This window comes from Bison bison, unplaced genomic scaffold (assembly GCF_000754665.1).
Source record: "Bison bison bison isolate TAMUID 2011002044 unplaced genomic scaffold, Bison_UMD1.0 scf7180017864235, whole genome shotgun sequence".
Classification (NCBI taxonomy): domain Eukaryota; kingdom Metazoa; phylum Chordata; class Mammalia; order Artiodactyla; family Bovidae; genus Bison; species Bison bison.
In genome coordinates, this window is record NW_011494807.1 from 3,286,170 (window position 1) to 3,300,740 (window position 14,571).

The following is a 14,571-nucleotide window of genomic DNA, read 5'->3' on the forward strand; positions in this document are numbered from 1 at the left end:
CAGGAAAAGCAATGGGATCGTTCTGTGATACCTACCACTCCCGTTTGAACAGACATTAGGTACACTCTGGTACAGCCAGGTATGTTACAACAAGAGCCACCAATAGGATTTTATTTTCCCATCCAGTTTAAGTATAGCCTGAATCTTCCATCCCTATTATGTAAGTGGAAAAAAAAAAAAAGATTCCTTTCTGTGGCAACTAGACGCCAATGAACTTTTTAAACATATTACATTGAGTAAAAAATGGGTGAATAATCAGCTCAAGTGTCTGGAATGTGGATGGGCATCACTTCTGTGCATTCTTATCACAAATTATCCAGTTGTGTTAATATTTTGAATTGCAAAACCTTTATTAATCTGTTCACTGGTGACATTAAAATGCATATATTTCTGTACATTAGTTTTTAAAAAGAACTTTAGGTTAAAAAATGTCTTTCAAAAATAATTGATTTATATAAAAAGTATTTAATATAGAGAATAAGCACCTTTCAAAGGTAAAAGTCCCTGTGACATAGATAATACTAATCAAATCTCCCTTTGAAAAGAATTTCTGTTTGAATACAAAATAATACACTTCTTGTCTCCATCTTTTTCGAACAAACCTTCAGCATCACTCAATTTGGGGATCACACTTAATCCAGCAAGGTAATGATTGTGTGTCTGTTCTTCCAAAGAAGATACCAAATACAAAGTTTCTAGTTTAAAAATAGCACCACTGGAGGAAAGGGATAAGTCTTTTAAGTGCCAAGTCCCCAAACAAGTGATTTACCAAAATTCATGGTAATTAAATTTTGAGTGGTTGGTTGTTATAACCTTTCTGTAATCTGGAGTGGAAAACAGAACAAAGTTGAAAACAAAACAAAACAGTAACTTTGAAGAATCAGCCCATATACACACACCCCCCTGCCAGACTGTGTTCTTTGCTATCTGCCAGTTGCATCACCAGTCAGAGACCTCTACCACAAAGGGCGTTTTCACATCTATCTTGCCGCTGTTGACAATGGAGCAGTCGGTGAATGGGCGGTCGTGCCCGTCAGTTGCCTGCAGTTCTATGGAGTGGACCACTGTCTGGTGAGAGAAAAGGAGACCCATGGATCACTTCTGACCAGCAACTTCGATGATCAAGAGGTAAAATCAATGTGAAGTCTGAGCCCTAGTGGGAAATAAGTTTTCATTTTTTATGATTACAAAAACAATGCAAGCTAACTATGGAAAACTTAGGAAATCGATATATAACAGTAAAATTTACCTATAAGCTTGCTGCTCAGGGGGCATATTTGTGTATTTCCTCTCTTTTTATTAGCAACCTAGCTCTAATAAAAACTATTTCTATTCACTTGTTACAGCCCAACTTACGAGTTAACATGGAATTTGAGATAATTTCAGCTCCACTCTGTAAGAGGTCTAAGCATAAGAAAATGAGCCAGAAAGCAGATTTAGTAATGGAGCCAGTTCTGGGTTTGCCAGAAGCTGACTCCAGTGATCTGCATGTTGTACGTGTGTGTACCCAGTCACTTAGTTGTGTCTGACTCTTTGCAACCTGATGAACTGTATGTAGCCTGCCAGGCTCCTCTGTCCATGGGATTCTCCAGGCAAGAATACTGGGGTGGGTTGCCATTTCCTCCTCCTGGGGATATTCCTAATCCAGGAATTGAACCTGCATCTCTTGCGTCTCATCTCCTGCATTGATTGGCAGGCTGATTCTTTACCACTAGTGCCACCTGGGAAGCTGAATCTACAGGTTGAGTCTGATACTAATGTAATCTCTACCCCAAGGGCTTCCCTGGTGGCTCAGACAGTAAAGGATCTGCCTGCAATGCGGAAGACCTGGGTTCGATCCCTGGGTTGGAAAGATTCCCTGGAGAAGGGAATGCTACCCACTCCAGTATTCTGGCCTGAAGAATTCCATGGACTGTATAGTCCATGGGGTCACAAAGAATCAGACACAACTGAGTGACTTTCACTCACTACCCCACCGGTGGTATAAAGACCCCTTTCTCTACTCTGGATGGTTTCACAGCCCATGGACCACTCTGTCTCATACAAGGCAAGGACTAAGCTGCAGCTGCTGCTGCTAAGTCGCTTCAGTCGTGTCCGACTCTGTGCGACCCCAGAGACAGCAGCCCACCAGGCTCCGCCATCCCTGGGATTCTCCAGGCAAGAACACTAGAGTGGGCTGCAATTTCCTTCTCCAGTGCATGAAAGTGAAAAGTGAAAGTGAAGTCACTCAGTCGTGTCTGACTCTTCGAGACCCCATGGACTGCAGCCCACCAGGCTCCTCCGTTCATGGGATTTTCCAGGCATGAGTACTGGAGTGGGGTGCTATTGCCTTCTCCGAGGACTAAGCTGGTAGATCTCTAATGAGTTTCTAAAATAGGTTGAAACAAAATAGCAACAAAGTTTCTCAGTGCTTTGGACATGGTGTCAGCTAATCCAAATTAATTTAAGATAAAAGATCAGCATTCTTCTAATAATAATACATATTTCTAAATAGATTGTGTGTGTGGCTTCATATGTGCCTATGTGTACCTAAAGCAGCAGCTACATACCTGAATTACCTGTGGCAGGTTATAAACTGCTTATTTAATGGTTAAAATGGAAATTTCTATGTTGGGTATGCTGCTGCTGCTGCTGCTGCTAAGTCACTTCAGTCGTGTCCGACTCTCTGCGACCCCATAGACGGCGGCCCACCAGGCTCCCCCGTCCCTGGGATTCTCCAGGCAAGAACACTGGAGTGGGTTGCCATTTCCTTCTCCAATGCATGAAAGTGAAAAGTGAAAGTGAAGTCACTCAGTGTGTCCGACTCTTAGCAACCCCATGGACTGCAGCCCACCAGGCTCCTCCGTCCATGGGATTTTCCAGGCAAGAGTACTGGAGTGGGGTGCCATATTTGACCACAATTTTTAACATGCTTGTTTGCAGGCCCACCTGTGAAGGTTCTGATTCTACAAGTCTGGGGTGAGGTCCAGTGTTAAGAAAACCACTTAGACAATCTCTGGAGGTTCAGGGGGTGGAAGTCAGGAGATTGTGAAAATTCCTTGAAACTGTATGACACACACACTTTCTTATTCTCCTTCTAGAGACAGTTTATAGTTTTCAATAGTTTCTCAAAGTATTATATGACTCATAAAATGTTCAGGACTCTTTGTCTAGGACCAGGAAGCAGATCTTCCAGGATGCATGCCAATAGTGGAGGGAGGTTAATACAGCAAACCAGGGCACCAAGACATAAGATCCAGAAGACTGGAAGGAAAACCATGACCAGAAGAAGGAAGCCCCAGATGCATACTCTTCATTTTTCTTACAGCCTAGCATTAAAGTGAAAGTGAAAGTGAAGTTGCTCAGTCATGTCCGACTCTTTGCAATCCCATGGACTGTAGCCTACCAGGCTCCTCTGTCTATGGAATTTTCCAGGCAAGAGCACTGGAGTAGGTTGCCATTTCCTTCTCCAGGGGAATCTTCCCGACCCAGGGATTGAACCCGGGTCTCCTGCATTGCAGGCAGATACTTTACCATCTGAGCCACAAGGGAAGCATTATGTTGTATTTAAAAATGCTCACTTGAATCAGTTTACATTTAAAATACTTGGAATCTGATTAGACTCAGCAGTCAAAACTCCAAACTGTTTTAACACATGCATGTCTATGTTTAGCTCATTTAAAAAGCAGTAAGAGGCTGGAGACTAGGATTCCTTGCTATTCGAGAATACATTCTTTTGAGGACACTGGCTCATGAAAATGTAGGCATGTCCTTCACTGTGACGGGACCTAAAGTGATATATTAAGTGACAGGTGTTTGCCCCATTTGCTTCTCATCCCGCTTGTTATTTAATCATTAAGTTTTGTCCAACTCTTTGGGACCCTGTGGACTGTAGCCCACCAGACTTCTCTGTCCGTGGGATTTCCCAGGCAAGAACACTAGAGTGAGTTGCCATTTCCTTCTCCAGGGGATCTTCCCAACCAAGGGATCAAACCTGCATCTCTTGGACTGGCAGGCAGATTCTTTACTGCTGAGCCACCTCGGAAGCCCTATCCCACTTGCCAATGAGAATTATTTGACAGTTCTGGTTGAACACATCTTTGCCTTGTAAAGGAGGTTCTGAGTCAGCCAGCTCAGTACCTGCCCTTTAGTTGGGTAGAATCAGAATAACAGGTAGAAGTTGTGGAAAAACTACAGTGAGTGAGATTAGTTTATTTATGTTTGGATGAGTTCGCATGAAAACAATGAAATATGGCAGAGGGAAGGGACTCGAGGATGCTCCAGGGTTGTACTGGGCAGACCTTACAGCTGCCACTTGAGGAGCTGGAAGAGCATCTTTGGGCAGCTGCTAAGGAGGAGAAATGCAGGGAGTGGAAGGGAATGAGGATTTTAAGAATTCTTCCTGTGGATTATGAATTGGGCCCCTTTGATGTTCTTTGAGACACAGGAGCATAAATTTGAATTCTCTTTAGGAATTCTGGTGATTATACTGTGTGCCTCTGAAAGTGACTTATATCTGTACTGAACTACATGGGCTCAGGGTTTTAAAAATATTTTAAATTGTGGTAAGGAACACATGGAGAAGAAAATGGCAACCCACTCCAGTATTATTGCCTGGAAAATCCTATGGACACAAGAGCCTGGCAGGCTACAGTTCATGAGGTTGCAGAGAATCACACACAACTGAGCAACTGAGCACAAGAAATACATAACATATAATTACCAGCTTAGCCACTTCTAAGTGTAACTTTAAGTTCATTAGTTTAAGCATATTCACATTATTGTGCAACCAAATCTCCAGAGTTTTTTCATCTTGTAAAACTGAAGATTCATAGCTATGCTCATTGAACACCAGCTCCCCATTTCTTCATTCCCCAGCCCCTGGAAACCATCATCCTGCTTTATGTTCCCATGTACTTGACTACTTTAGATCCCTCATTTGAATGGAATCATACAGTCTTTTTGTGACAGGCTTACTTTACTTAGCAAGACATTCTCAAGATTTATCCATGTTCTAGCAAGTGACAGGATTTCCTTTCTAAGTTTAATGATATTTCATTGTACCTACAGGATTTCATTTGGTTACATTAAAATGGCTTTCCAATTATATCTAATAGTATGATAAATTAAGGACTCAACTTCTCCCCCAGCTTCTGCTCCAATACTCCTAACAATTAAAATACTGTGTGTGTGTGTGTGTGTGTGTGTGTGTGTGTTAAGTCGCTTCAGTCATGTCCGACTCTGTGAGCCTATGGAGTGTAGCCCACCAGGCTGCTGTGTCCATGGGATTCTCCAGGCATGAACACTGGAGTGGGTGGCCATGCCCTTCTCTAGGGGATCTTCCCAACCCAGGGTCTGAACCCACATACCATATATACTTTATTCACCTTTGAAGAGGCCAGTCAGCATATAATTATGGCTCTCCAAGAAGCATAATTTGAGAGCAAATCACTAAGAGTACTTTCATTATAAAGCTTTGAATGAGGAAAAATAATATATCAAGTTACCATTCCATCGAGGACTTTTCCAAATACCACATGTTTGCCATCCAGCCAGGTGGGCTTGGTCAAGGTGATAAAGAACTGAGAGCCGTTGGTGTCAGGCCCAGCATTGGCCATGCTGACCCACCCAATGCCATAATGCTTCAGTTTGAAGTTCTCATCTGGGAATGTCTCACCATAAATGCTTATACCTGGGTGAGACAAAACAAAAAGGGTAGAGTCAACAGATGTTTTACAAAAGTAAATTCTTCAAAGGCAAGTATAAGGTTTGAGTAGAACTGCTTAAGAGAACCCTATAGAAGAAGATGGGAATGAGGAAAAGATACAAGAGCAATTAAGCAGAAGATAAAATTTACTCCTTAAGGAAACAGAGCACCAGGGACCAAAAGACACAAACAAAAGCCTTAAGTATCACACAGGAAGGTAAGGTGCCCTCTGGCCTCAAACGAACACCCAAACCTTGACCAAGCAAGTCAGTGATTTCACTTTGAAATGAGAAGGAAGGGAAGGGCAGGATGGCATGGTAATGTCTGATGGAATGATGGGTAAGCCATCCTAGTGACCCCATCTCTGTCCTGAGGGTCAGGTCACTTGTCCTGGGTCACTCATACCTCAGCAGCCAAGCCAACTGCAATATACACTTAATATACACCCTTAGCCAATCCTCATAACAGTCCTATAGGATAGGTTCTCTCATTTCCATTGTGAACGGGAAACTTATCAAACTTATCAAATGGGAGCTTATCAAACTTGAAAAAAGTAAAACTTGAACTTCTGGCTCCAACTCTGGTTCTCTAAGCACTTAGAGCCTCAGTACTAAGAAGAATAGTGCCAGCCTGGAAGTCATTAGGCTTGATGACTTCAGGGTACAGAGGGTGACAGCAACTGGGAGCAGCCAGGGAGCCAGCCTTGAGCCAGAGGCAGGCATAGGGGCTGGAGATCTAGCACAGCACATTTTCCCCATAAAACATCAGTTCAGACCATCTGCTCCATCCCCCAACCCTGAGTGCCTGTGACACCCAACTTTTGCACTGCAGGGCACCTTATCCATCAGTGGCCAACCTTAAAGTCCTGGCTCAGTTAGCTCTCATGTTATCTCCTTCTTACTATGCAGTACTTGTGAAGGACCAGGCAAAAAAGTTCCTTAAGACTTGGCTCTTACATGGGCATTTTTCTTCATTTTATACAACCAAAACCTCTTCATAGCTAGCATAGTTAACTTTTCAAACAGGTTATCTAGAAAGTGTTGCCGTAGAGGAATACTAAGGACATTTTGTGAATCTTAAGGTGTACATCTTGGGATATACAGCTTCTAAATAATAACTGGATATTTTAACAACTTCACTCCTTTGTAACCCTTATTTTATATTTATTTGAGTAATTAATATTTAATAATTTAAAGAACCCTGCCTTTTTTTTTTTTTTTTTTTTGGTAGAAGAGGTCAAATATAATTCACCTTCCTAAGGAAAAAAAAAAAAAAAATCCAATCCTGGCTCAGTTAGAAGGACCAGAAGTGAATACCAAAGGTAAGCAATTTATAGCTGGTTGGTAAGTGACATACGAAGTAGCCTGGCAGGAAAGTTCTGCCTACAGAGAGGTCTAGGCTAAATTTAAATGATCCAAAAGGTCCTATCTCCAAAACTCAGAGAATTTTAATTCTGTACATGCCGGTGCATGTGCACACACGCACACACACACACATACACACACACAAGGCAGAGAGAGCAGAGAGAGAAAGAAAGACGAACAGAAGAGAGAACACAGGGAAGTTCCATCACCATTCCTGCCGGGGCCCAGGCAGGACGGTGGAGTGCCAGTCCTCAGGGGACCAGCACCGGAACTGCAGGCTTTTCCACCCGAGACCCAGCTCTGCAGCAGCCCCATTCAACTAAGTAACCTGAGCACGTTCCTCTGATCCAATCTACATGCCCATACCGAGCAGCATCTCCACCGGTGTCTTGGCAAATCCAAGCATTTAATGACAGCCATTTTGTTATTTTAAAAAACCATTGCAATAAACATAAAAGTAACAATAGTGTTTGAAAATGGCTTGTTTCTTTAAAACATTAGCCATTTACTATCTACCAAACCCAGTATTTGCTGAATTAAAAATCTTAAACCTGAAGTAAATAAAAATGCGGTGTAGTTCCATATTGTATGTATGTTCAGGAAAAGAACTCACTACATTTATGAGGAAAAGACAGACCAGGGAGCTGGGCAGCTGGAATCCTCAATGAGAAACAATAAGCTCAGATATATTTGAAATTCTGTAAACTGAATTATGAGTTCTTTATTGAATTCTAATGGTGTTGATAAAAATTAATTTATACTATAATTGTGACAAGTGGTCTATTAATTTTTTGTTACTGCAAAAGCTGATGATAAAAAGAGAATTCTGAAAGAAGGAGGTAAATTCACCTGTGATCCTGCCACCTAAATACCAGTCTCATCATTCTGGCATGATGCTTCTGGACTCCCCCCCAACCCCCCACCCCCGCCGGCAAAATGCACTTCTGCAGCTGGCTGTCCCCCTCCAGGGCACACGGTTTCTCAGTCTACTTCTCCTTGCTATGACAGACATCTTTCCATATTGCTACCTACCAGGAGTCTAGGATTGTCATAACTGCAAAACAGCCTACTAAATGAATACATCTCCACTAAAGAAGGATAATGAACACCCAAGCAAAGACTGTTTAAAATTAGGAGGCCTCACTCATTCGCACCTACCAAGATTTTGTTAGATGAGGCCCCCCCCAACCAAAAACTCTTTACCTTTCTGGAAGAATTAGTTTGTCTTTTTGACTTTGTTCCTTGAAGCTGAGAGTTCAATATGCTGGGCAAATATACCATCTTAGTCTTAGGTTTCACTTGGGTAAGCAGGAAAGGAAAAGTTTAAGAGACAACATTACCACCAGTGCCATCTCCCCGGGTGAAGTCTCCTCCTTGAATCATGAAATCTTTGATGACGCGATGAAATTTGCTTCCTTTATATCCATATCCTTTCTAAAGAGATTATGTCAATTGAATACACAAGCAGATATAACCCATACTGTAAGATAAACCCCAGTGTTTATCTGGAAATGACAAAATGAGAAAATTACACACAATATCTACAGAACTAAAGTAGGTACCTACAATAGTTTACTGACAGATATTTATCATTAGCTGACTGAAAAATAACTAACTATGGAAGTAAAATACTAACATGCACAAGTAAAAAGAAGTCTGCATTTTCACTTAATGACTTTCACTTTCTAGAACCTTGAGGAAACTGAGTGCTTAAAGAATACAGATTTTATAGAAAAACAAAGTAAAATATTATTAGATGTCTTGGGTTCATCTCATCTACTAATTTAATACTTATTTTCCCAGGTACAACTTTTTTTTTACATTTACATTTTTAAAAAGGTGTTTGTTTTTAATTGGAGGATAATTGCTTTTCAATATTGTGTTGGTTTCTGCCATGCATCAACATCAATCAGCCATAGGTATACATGTGTGCCCTCCCTCTGGAACCTCCCTCCCACCTCCCACCTCATCCCACCCCTCTAGGTTGTCACAGAGCCCCAGTTTGAGTTCCCTGAGTCATGCAGCAAATTCTCACCGGTTATCTGTTTTACATATGGTAGTGTATATGTTTCCATACTATTCTCTCCATTCAACCCCCAGGATACATCTGTATGTTTGGCTTAAAAGGAGGAAGATTCAATTCTGTGCACAGTTAAAGGGGATAAAACTGAAATATACCTCTCCTGTTGCCAGAGCGACAAAATTTTCCACAGTCTTGGGCACGACTTTTCCAAAGAGGCCAATTACGATTCTGCCAACATCTTTATCTCCAATCCTCACGTCAAAGAAGACCTGCATGTGGTTGAAAGGCGGAACACAAGGTTACACTGTGGAAAAGCCACAGTACAAGGTGAGTGCACGTGACAGTCTGAGAACGGACCCACGTGTGAGGCCCCGGCCACCAGCATTTTATAAAGGAGGGGGTGAAGGAGCAAGAGATAAGGGAGTTCTGAAACCATCTTTGTGGGTGCATTTCCCTCGCAAATATTCATTCACCAAACCATTATGGAGCACCATCACTGGGTCAGACACTGTGCTAAGAACTGGGTTTAAAGTTGGACTCAGTACTGTCAGAATGAGCCAGTAACGTCTTCAAGAATTCCTCTCCCCCAGGTACCCCAGACACACACTGCTGTCGCCTCGTTTCCTAGCTCTGTGGACAAAGCTAGGGGTTGAGAGTGGAGATTACTGCTCTTCTGAAAGGTGATGCTCTCCAGTCTTGGCAGGAGAAAAAAAAAAACTGGTGAGGAAATAAATAGTCTAACCGTCCAGATTTATTTTTTTGTAACTTCGAGCAGCACCAAATTCCCAATGAATTCTCAATAGATGTCTGTTGTCAAGGGGGCTGTGAAAGATGATCAAAACACACAGCCCTGCTCCAAAAGGCCTGCCAGTCGCGTCCAAACACATTAAGACATGCGGGCCTCTGCTGCGTCCTAAGCACAGCAAACATCGCACGCTGGTCCTGACAGAACCATTTACCCCGTACACTTAAGACACCGAATCCGGTCCTCACGCTCCCAAAGTTGCCCAAGTAGAATGTGCCCTTTCTCTGTCACAGCATTTTAAAACAGAAGAGAGCAAGCACAACTCCAGAAGTCAGTCACTTCTTTCTTTGCAGATAAGCCTTAAAAGTTCTCTTGGACTTTTTTTTAACTGTTTCACCTAAAACGCAATTATATACGTTCTGCTTCACAAATCACTGTGTTAAGATAATTTCGAGACAGAACGTTTGAAAAGGCCGCAGAGTCGAAGGGCATTCTGTTAGCAAGTTTAGATTATATGAACCAATTCACTATTTGAATGGGTAAAAAAAAAGACATTCAAGAGATGGCTTTAAAAAAATTTAAGAAGGTGTCAAAGAGAAAAGATGTCATACAGTTTGGAAAAATCGCAAAGTAAAGACTGTCAAGCTTTAGTTCAAGACAAGAGCCTCTGCCAATACATCAGGACGTCTGTCACAGAATGATGTGATATTTAGTGTTCCATATGGCATTTTGCAATTTTACATGGCCAGAGCTACAAAAAACTATTATTTACGTGGTAAAAGTTTAGAGAATGCATAAAAGACCAGGCCCTTGAGATTGGGCAGTGCAGTGAAGGAGGACGATTCAGGAAGCTCTATTAATGCCCGCAAGAGCCTGGCATGCGGCCTGGGTCAAAGAAGCAGTTCTCCAAAGGGATTTCCAAACCAAGGAGTAAATTCAGTAACAGGCAATAATGAAGAGGCTCCAAGACAAGAACTGGGTATGTAATCCATAAGGAAGCACCACATAAGCCTGCCAGACTTTTAAAATAAAGAAGAGAAAAGAAAGCCTGTGAACATTTCAACAGCAAAGAGAATAAAATATGGGAGGACAGCATGAAAAGATGAAGAAAAAGTGTCTGTGTCACCCAGCGTAACTCTCCAATAACCATCTTGTTTTCCTACATGCGGCCTAGCACACGTATTAATACGATGTTTTTTCCCAAACCACAGCGTCCTTCAACTTCTTGCATGATGGCATGAAAATACAGCAGAGTTTCCCTAACTCTAATGGAAACGATAAAATCAAATCTTATTAAATACTTGTCAAAGATCTCTGCAGAAGGCATTGTAAGGGTACAAGTGGAGGAAGTCCCTGTCCTCAGGGAGATTATGGAGAGAGACAGGCCAAGTACATGAACAGCCATAGCACAAGGCTGTGGGTGACAAGGACCCCAAGAACACTGAATACTAGTGTGCTGGAGGGATGCTGAGGGCTGAGGGAAGGCATCCAGACAGAGGTGTGATGGGATGCCAGCCTGGAAGGAGGGGAGCAGCCTCCGGGGACAAGAATGGGCACAAACCCCACCTGGCAGTTCTTTCTGGAACCAAAGCACTGAGGCAGGAAAAGGGATCCATGTGCAGAGAAGCAACACAACCCTTCTGACCACAACCAGCTGGGAAGGAAGACTCTCACCCATTTCAGAAGGCGGAGGAAGGATCTGGCTAAGAGTTCCAAGTTTTGTTAGGCAATACTAGGAACACGAAAGACAGAATTTCAATTTGAAGCTGCATTCACTTGGACTGCCATTTGTCATGAATGTGGCTCTCTCTGTCTAGGCAATTTCTACCTGAAGGGGTGGAAATGGCATTTTTAGATCCCCAGTGCCCAGCACAGTGTCAGCTGAAGCAGGTACTAAAAAAAAAAAAAGTCAGGCAATACTGAATGAAGACCAGGGCACACGCACACCTAAACAGAGGGTAAGGTGGGCCTGGGGTGGCTGCCAGGCAAACCCTCGTACCCTGAGATTGTCTCTGACTTTGCTACCTGTCCTTGGGAACAGGCCCTGTGAAAGGGATGAGGCTGCAAAGTCCCACAGAAGAGGAAGCACAGAGATAGTCACTGTGATGGGAAGTCAAGCTTTACAAGAAGGTATGTACAGATAAAATGTCATGGTTAGAGGCGGTGATTATCTGTGGATATCAGAGCAGGCTTCCTGGAAAAGATGGCGCTTAAATTCCACATTGCACTTCAAGAGCTGGCCCCTTGGTCCCTCCTTTTTTCCCTTGAGGCTGCCCTTGAAAGTCATTTGAAAATTTTGGGCACTAGAGGGTGGGAGCCTGGTGGAATGCAGTCTGTGGGGTCGCTGAGTGTCGGACACGATTGAGTGACTTCACTTTCTTGCATTGGAGAAGGAAATGGCAACCCACTCCAGTATTCTTGCCTGGAGAATCCCAGGGATGGGGGAGCCTGGTGGGCTGCCGTCTATGGGGTTGCGCAGAGTCAGACATGACTAAAGTGACTTAGCAGCAGCAGCAGCAGAGGGTGGGAAGAGATAGGGGAAGAGGCAAGAGGACCTCACAGAGCCTGCCCCAAACCCTTGTAGGGTTAACTGTGCTTCCATTTCCAAAGTAACTGGGGAAGACACCCAAGTGCTGGAGCCGCGAGGTCAAGGAAACTGTTCTCAAACCAGCTCCACCACTTATTGGCCATGGGACCTTGGGCAACTCCAAGCCCCTGCTCATCTGTACCTGCCCTGCTGCAGGAGGATTAATAAGATAACACAAATAACACTAACAGTTGACCTCTTAAATCAGGAACTTCAATCAGGGCTAAGCACTTTACCTGCTCTATCACATCTAATATGCCAGCAAGTATTATTTCTATTTCCACTTACAGAGGAGGAGCCTCAGGCATTCTTGGTAACTTGTTATTATCTCAGGTGAAGCCTCTTAGCCACTCTGAGAACTGCAGAAAGTGACAGCAACCTGTGACTTGAGCACAGCTGCAAAGATGGCAGCATTATTTTCTACACTCTCAGATGCCTGATGCTGTACAGAGCCCATGGCATCTGCTGGAAAATGCAAGGGTGCAAATGCCAACTGGGTGGATTTTGAGACCAGTGAGTCTCCGAGACTGGGCAGGAGGCTGAGGTGGTGGCTGGCAGCAAGATTCACAGACAAGAAAGGGCCCTGGGAGGGACAGCACTTCATATCTCTCATTTACAGATTCTTGTTTTCAAACACTATCAGAGGAAAAGCTGAAGACTGCTGGGGAAAACATACAATACACTAGAGTGATGGCCAATTCATCTACTTGTCCACGCTCAGAGAAATCATTTTGAATATTTCCACTTCCCAACGGAGTAGTTGTCTTAAAATGCCCCCACTGAAAAAGTAATTCAGCAGAGTCGAATCTGTGGCAGGACGTGCCTGCACAGTGAGTTTTTAGAACTTAATGACAAATGGGGTGGGGAAAAAAAGGAGATAGTGTTAAGTGACTATTCCAAACCTAGAGTGCATGAAAACTCACTCAGTGAATGCACCCTGGCTAAGAAGCCCCACTGTTCTTCCCCTCTCCCTGAGGTTCCCAACCACAGTTTATCACCGCACCCCGGCAGCAGGGCCTTCCTGTTCACTCTTCACTCTTAGGCTACATCAGGTGTTGGGCTGTACCTCTCCTGCCCGTGTCATCCCCGCTCCTCCGGTGGGGTCTGCAGTGGAGGAGCACTGCTGAAGCACCCAACACTGTCATTTCTTCTGGCAGACAGGGGACCGATTGTTAAGACCACCTGCAGCTGCTCCTTCTTCCAGATTCTAAGACACTCCTGCCAGTGGGTTTTCGAGAAGTGGTGATCAAGGGCACCAAATCACTCCTTTCCTCCCTCTGTCTCTCCGGGCGTCCTCCCATTATCTTCTAACCTTGGGTAAACGTGCTGAAAAAAGACCCGAAGCTCTAAGGAGGCAGTCTAAGGCAGATCTCCACCCCACCACCTCCCATCGAGATTGAAAGGCTGGCCTCAGTCATGCAGAGGCCTCCTGGGCCTCGCTCAGCAGCATCCCAAGCCCTGTGTCTACTCCCCAGTCTGAAAAGCGCACCTCTCCCTCCCTGGCGGGGATTGATGGTGGTTCCTAAACACGAAAGGGAGGACAGTCCTTGGTTAAGCAAGGCCACGTAACGCCTACCCTACCCCAAGCGACAGGGGCTGGACCTGGGGCTCTGAGAGGCCGGGTGACATCCGCGGGGGCGGCCCAGCTCCAACCCCTCCTCTCGCAGCGCGCCTCCTTCGCCCTCCTGCCTTCTTCCTGCTTCTATTCCCAAGTCTCCGCCACGCCGAAGGAAGTCCTCGGCTGTCTCCTCCCTAGAGAACGGGCTCACCGGTTCCGGAAGCTTCTCCCAGCTCGCGGGCTGGTGGCCACGTCGGATCACCAGCCCAGGAGATGACGCTCAGACAGCCCGCGGCGGGGGGTGCGCTCGGCCTAGCGCCCCTAAAGTCTCCCAGGAGAGCGAGGGCGCCCCCGCCTCACGCGCGCGCGGGGACCCCCACCACTACCACCTAGCCCCGCGGCCGCCTCCCATCCTCTGCGCCTGGGAAGCCCCCTGATCGCCGCCCCTGACCCTGAGGTTCCAGTCCCCAAAGCTCCCCCATCCCCCCGGGCGGCACGAGGAGAACTTGCTGCCCGCTGCCCGGTCACCTTGGCCGTCACCGAGGGGCCTCGCTTGCGGAAGCCCGAGGCTCCCGCGGACGGGACGAGGGCGCTGAGCCCCACGCAAA

General features: G+C 44.8%; 1 protein-coding gene across 1 annotated transcript; it reads right to left on the minus strand.

Annotated features, from left to right (window-relative positions):
• Window positions 1–325: 325 nt before the first annotated feature.
• Window positions 326–14,565, minus strand: PPIC (peptidylprolyl isomerase C (cyclophilin C)). Its single transcript, XM_010846293.1, has 5 exons — window positions 14,492–14,565; window positions 9,229–9,342; window positions 8,391–8,484; window positions 5,487–5,671; window positions 326–1,068 (listed from the first exon to the last, which is right to left on the minus strand). The coding sequence occupies exons 3-5, from the start codon at window positions 8,431–8,433 to the stop codon at window positions 940–942; spliced, it is 357 nt and encodes a 118-aa protein (XP_010844595.1). The 5' UTR covers window positions 8,434–8,484; window positions 9,229–9,342; window positions 14,492–14,565; the 3' UTR covers window positions 326–939.
• Between the last annotated feature and the right edge of the window lie 6 nt (window positions 14,566–14,571).

Coding starts and splice junctions, on each gene's coding strand:
- PPIC (XM_010846293.1), bottom strand. CDS start 8,433: ATGATTCAAGGAGGAGACTTCACCCGGGGAGATGGCACTGGTG. Junction 5,672..8,390: donor CCGGGGAGATGGCACTGGTG/GTAATGTTGTCT, acceptor TGTCTCACCCAG/GTATAAGCATTTATGGTGAG. Junction 1,069..5,486: donor GAAAAGTCCTCGATGGAATG/GTAACTTGATAT, acceptor TTCTCTCACCAG/ACAGTGGTCCACTCCATAGA.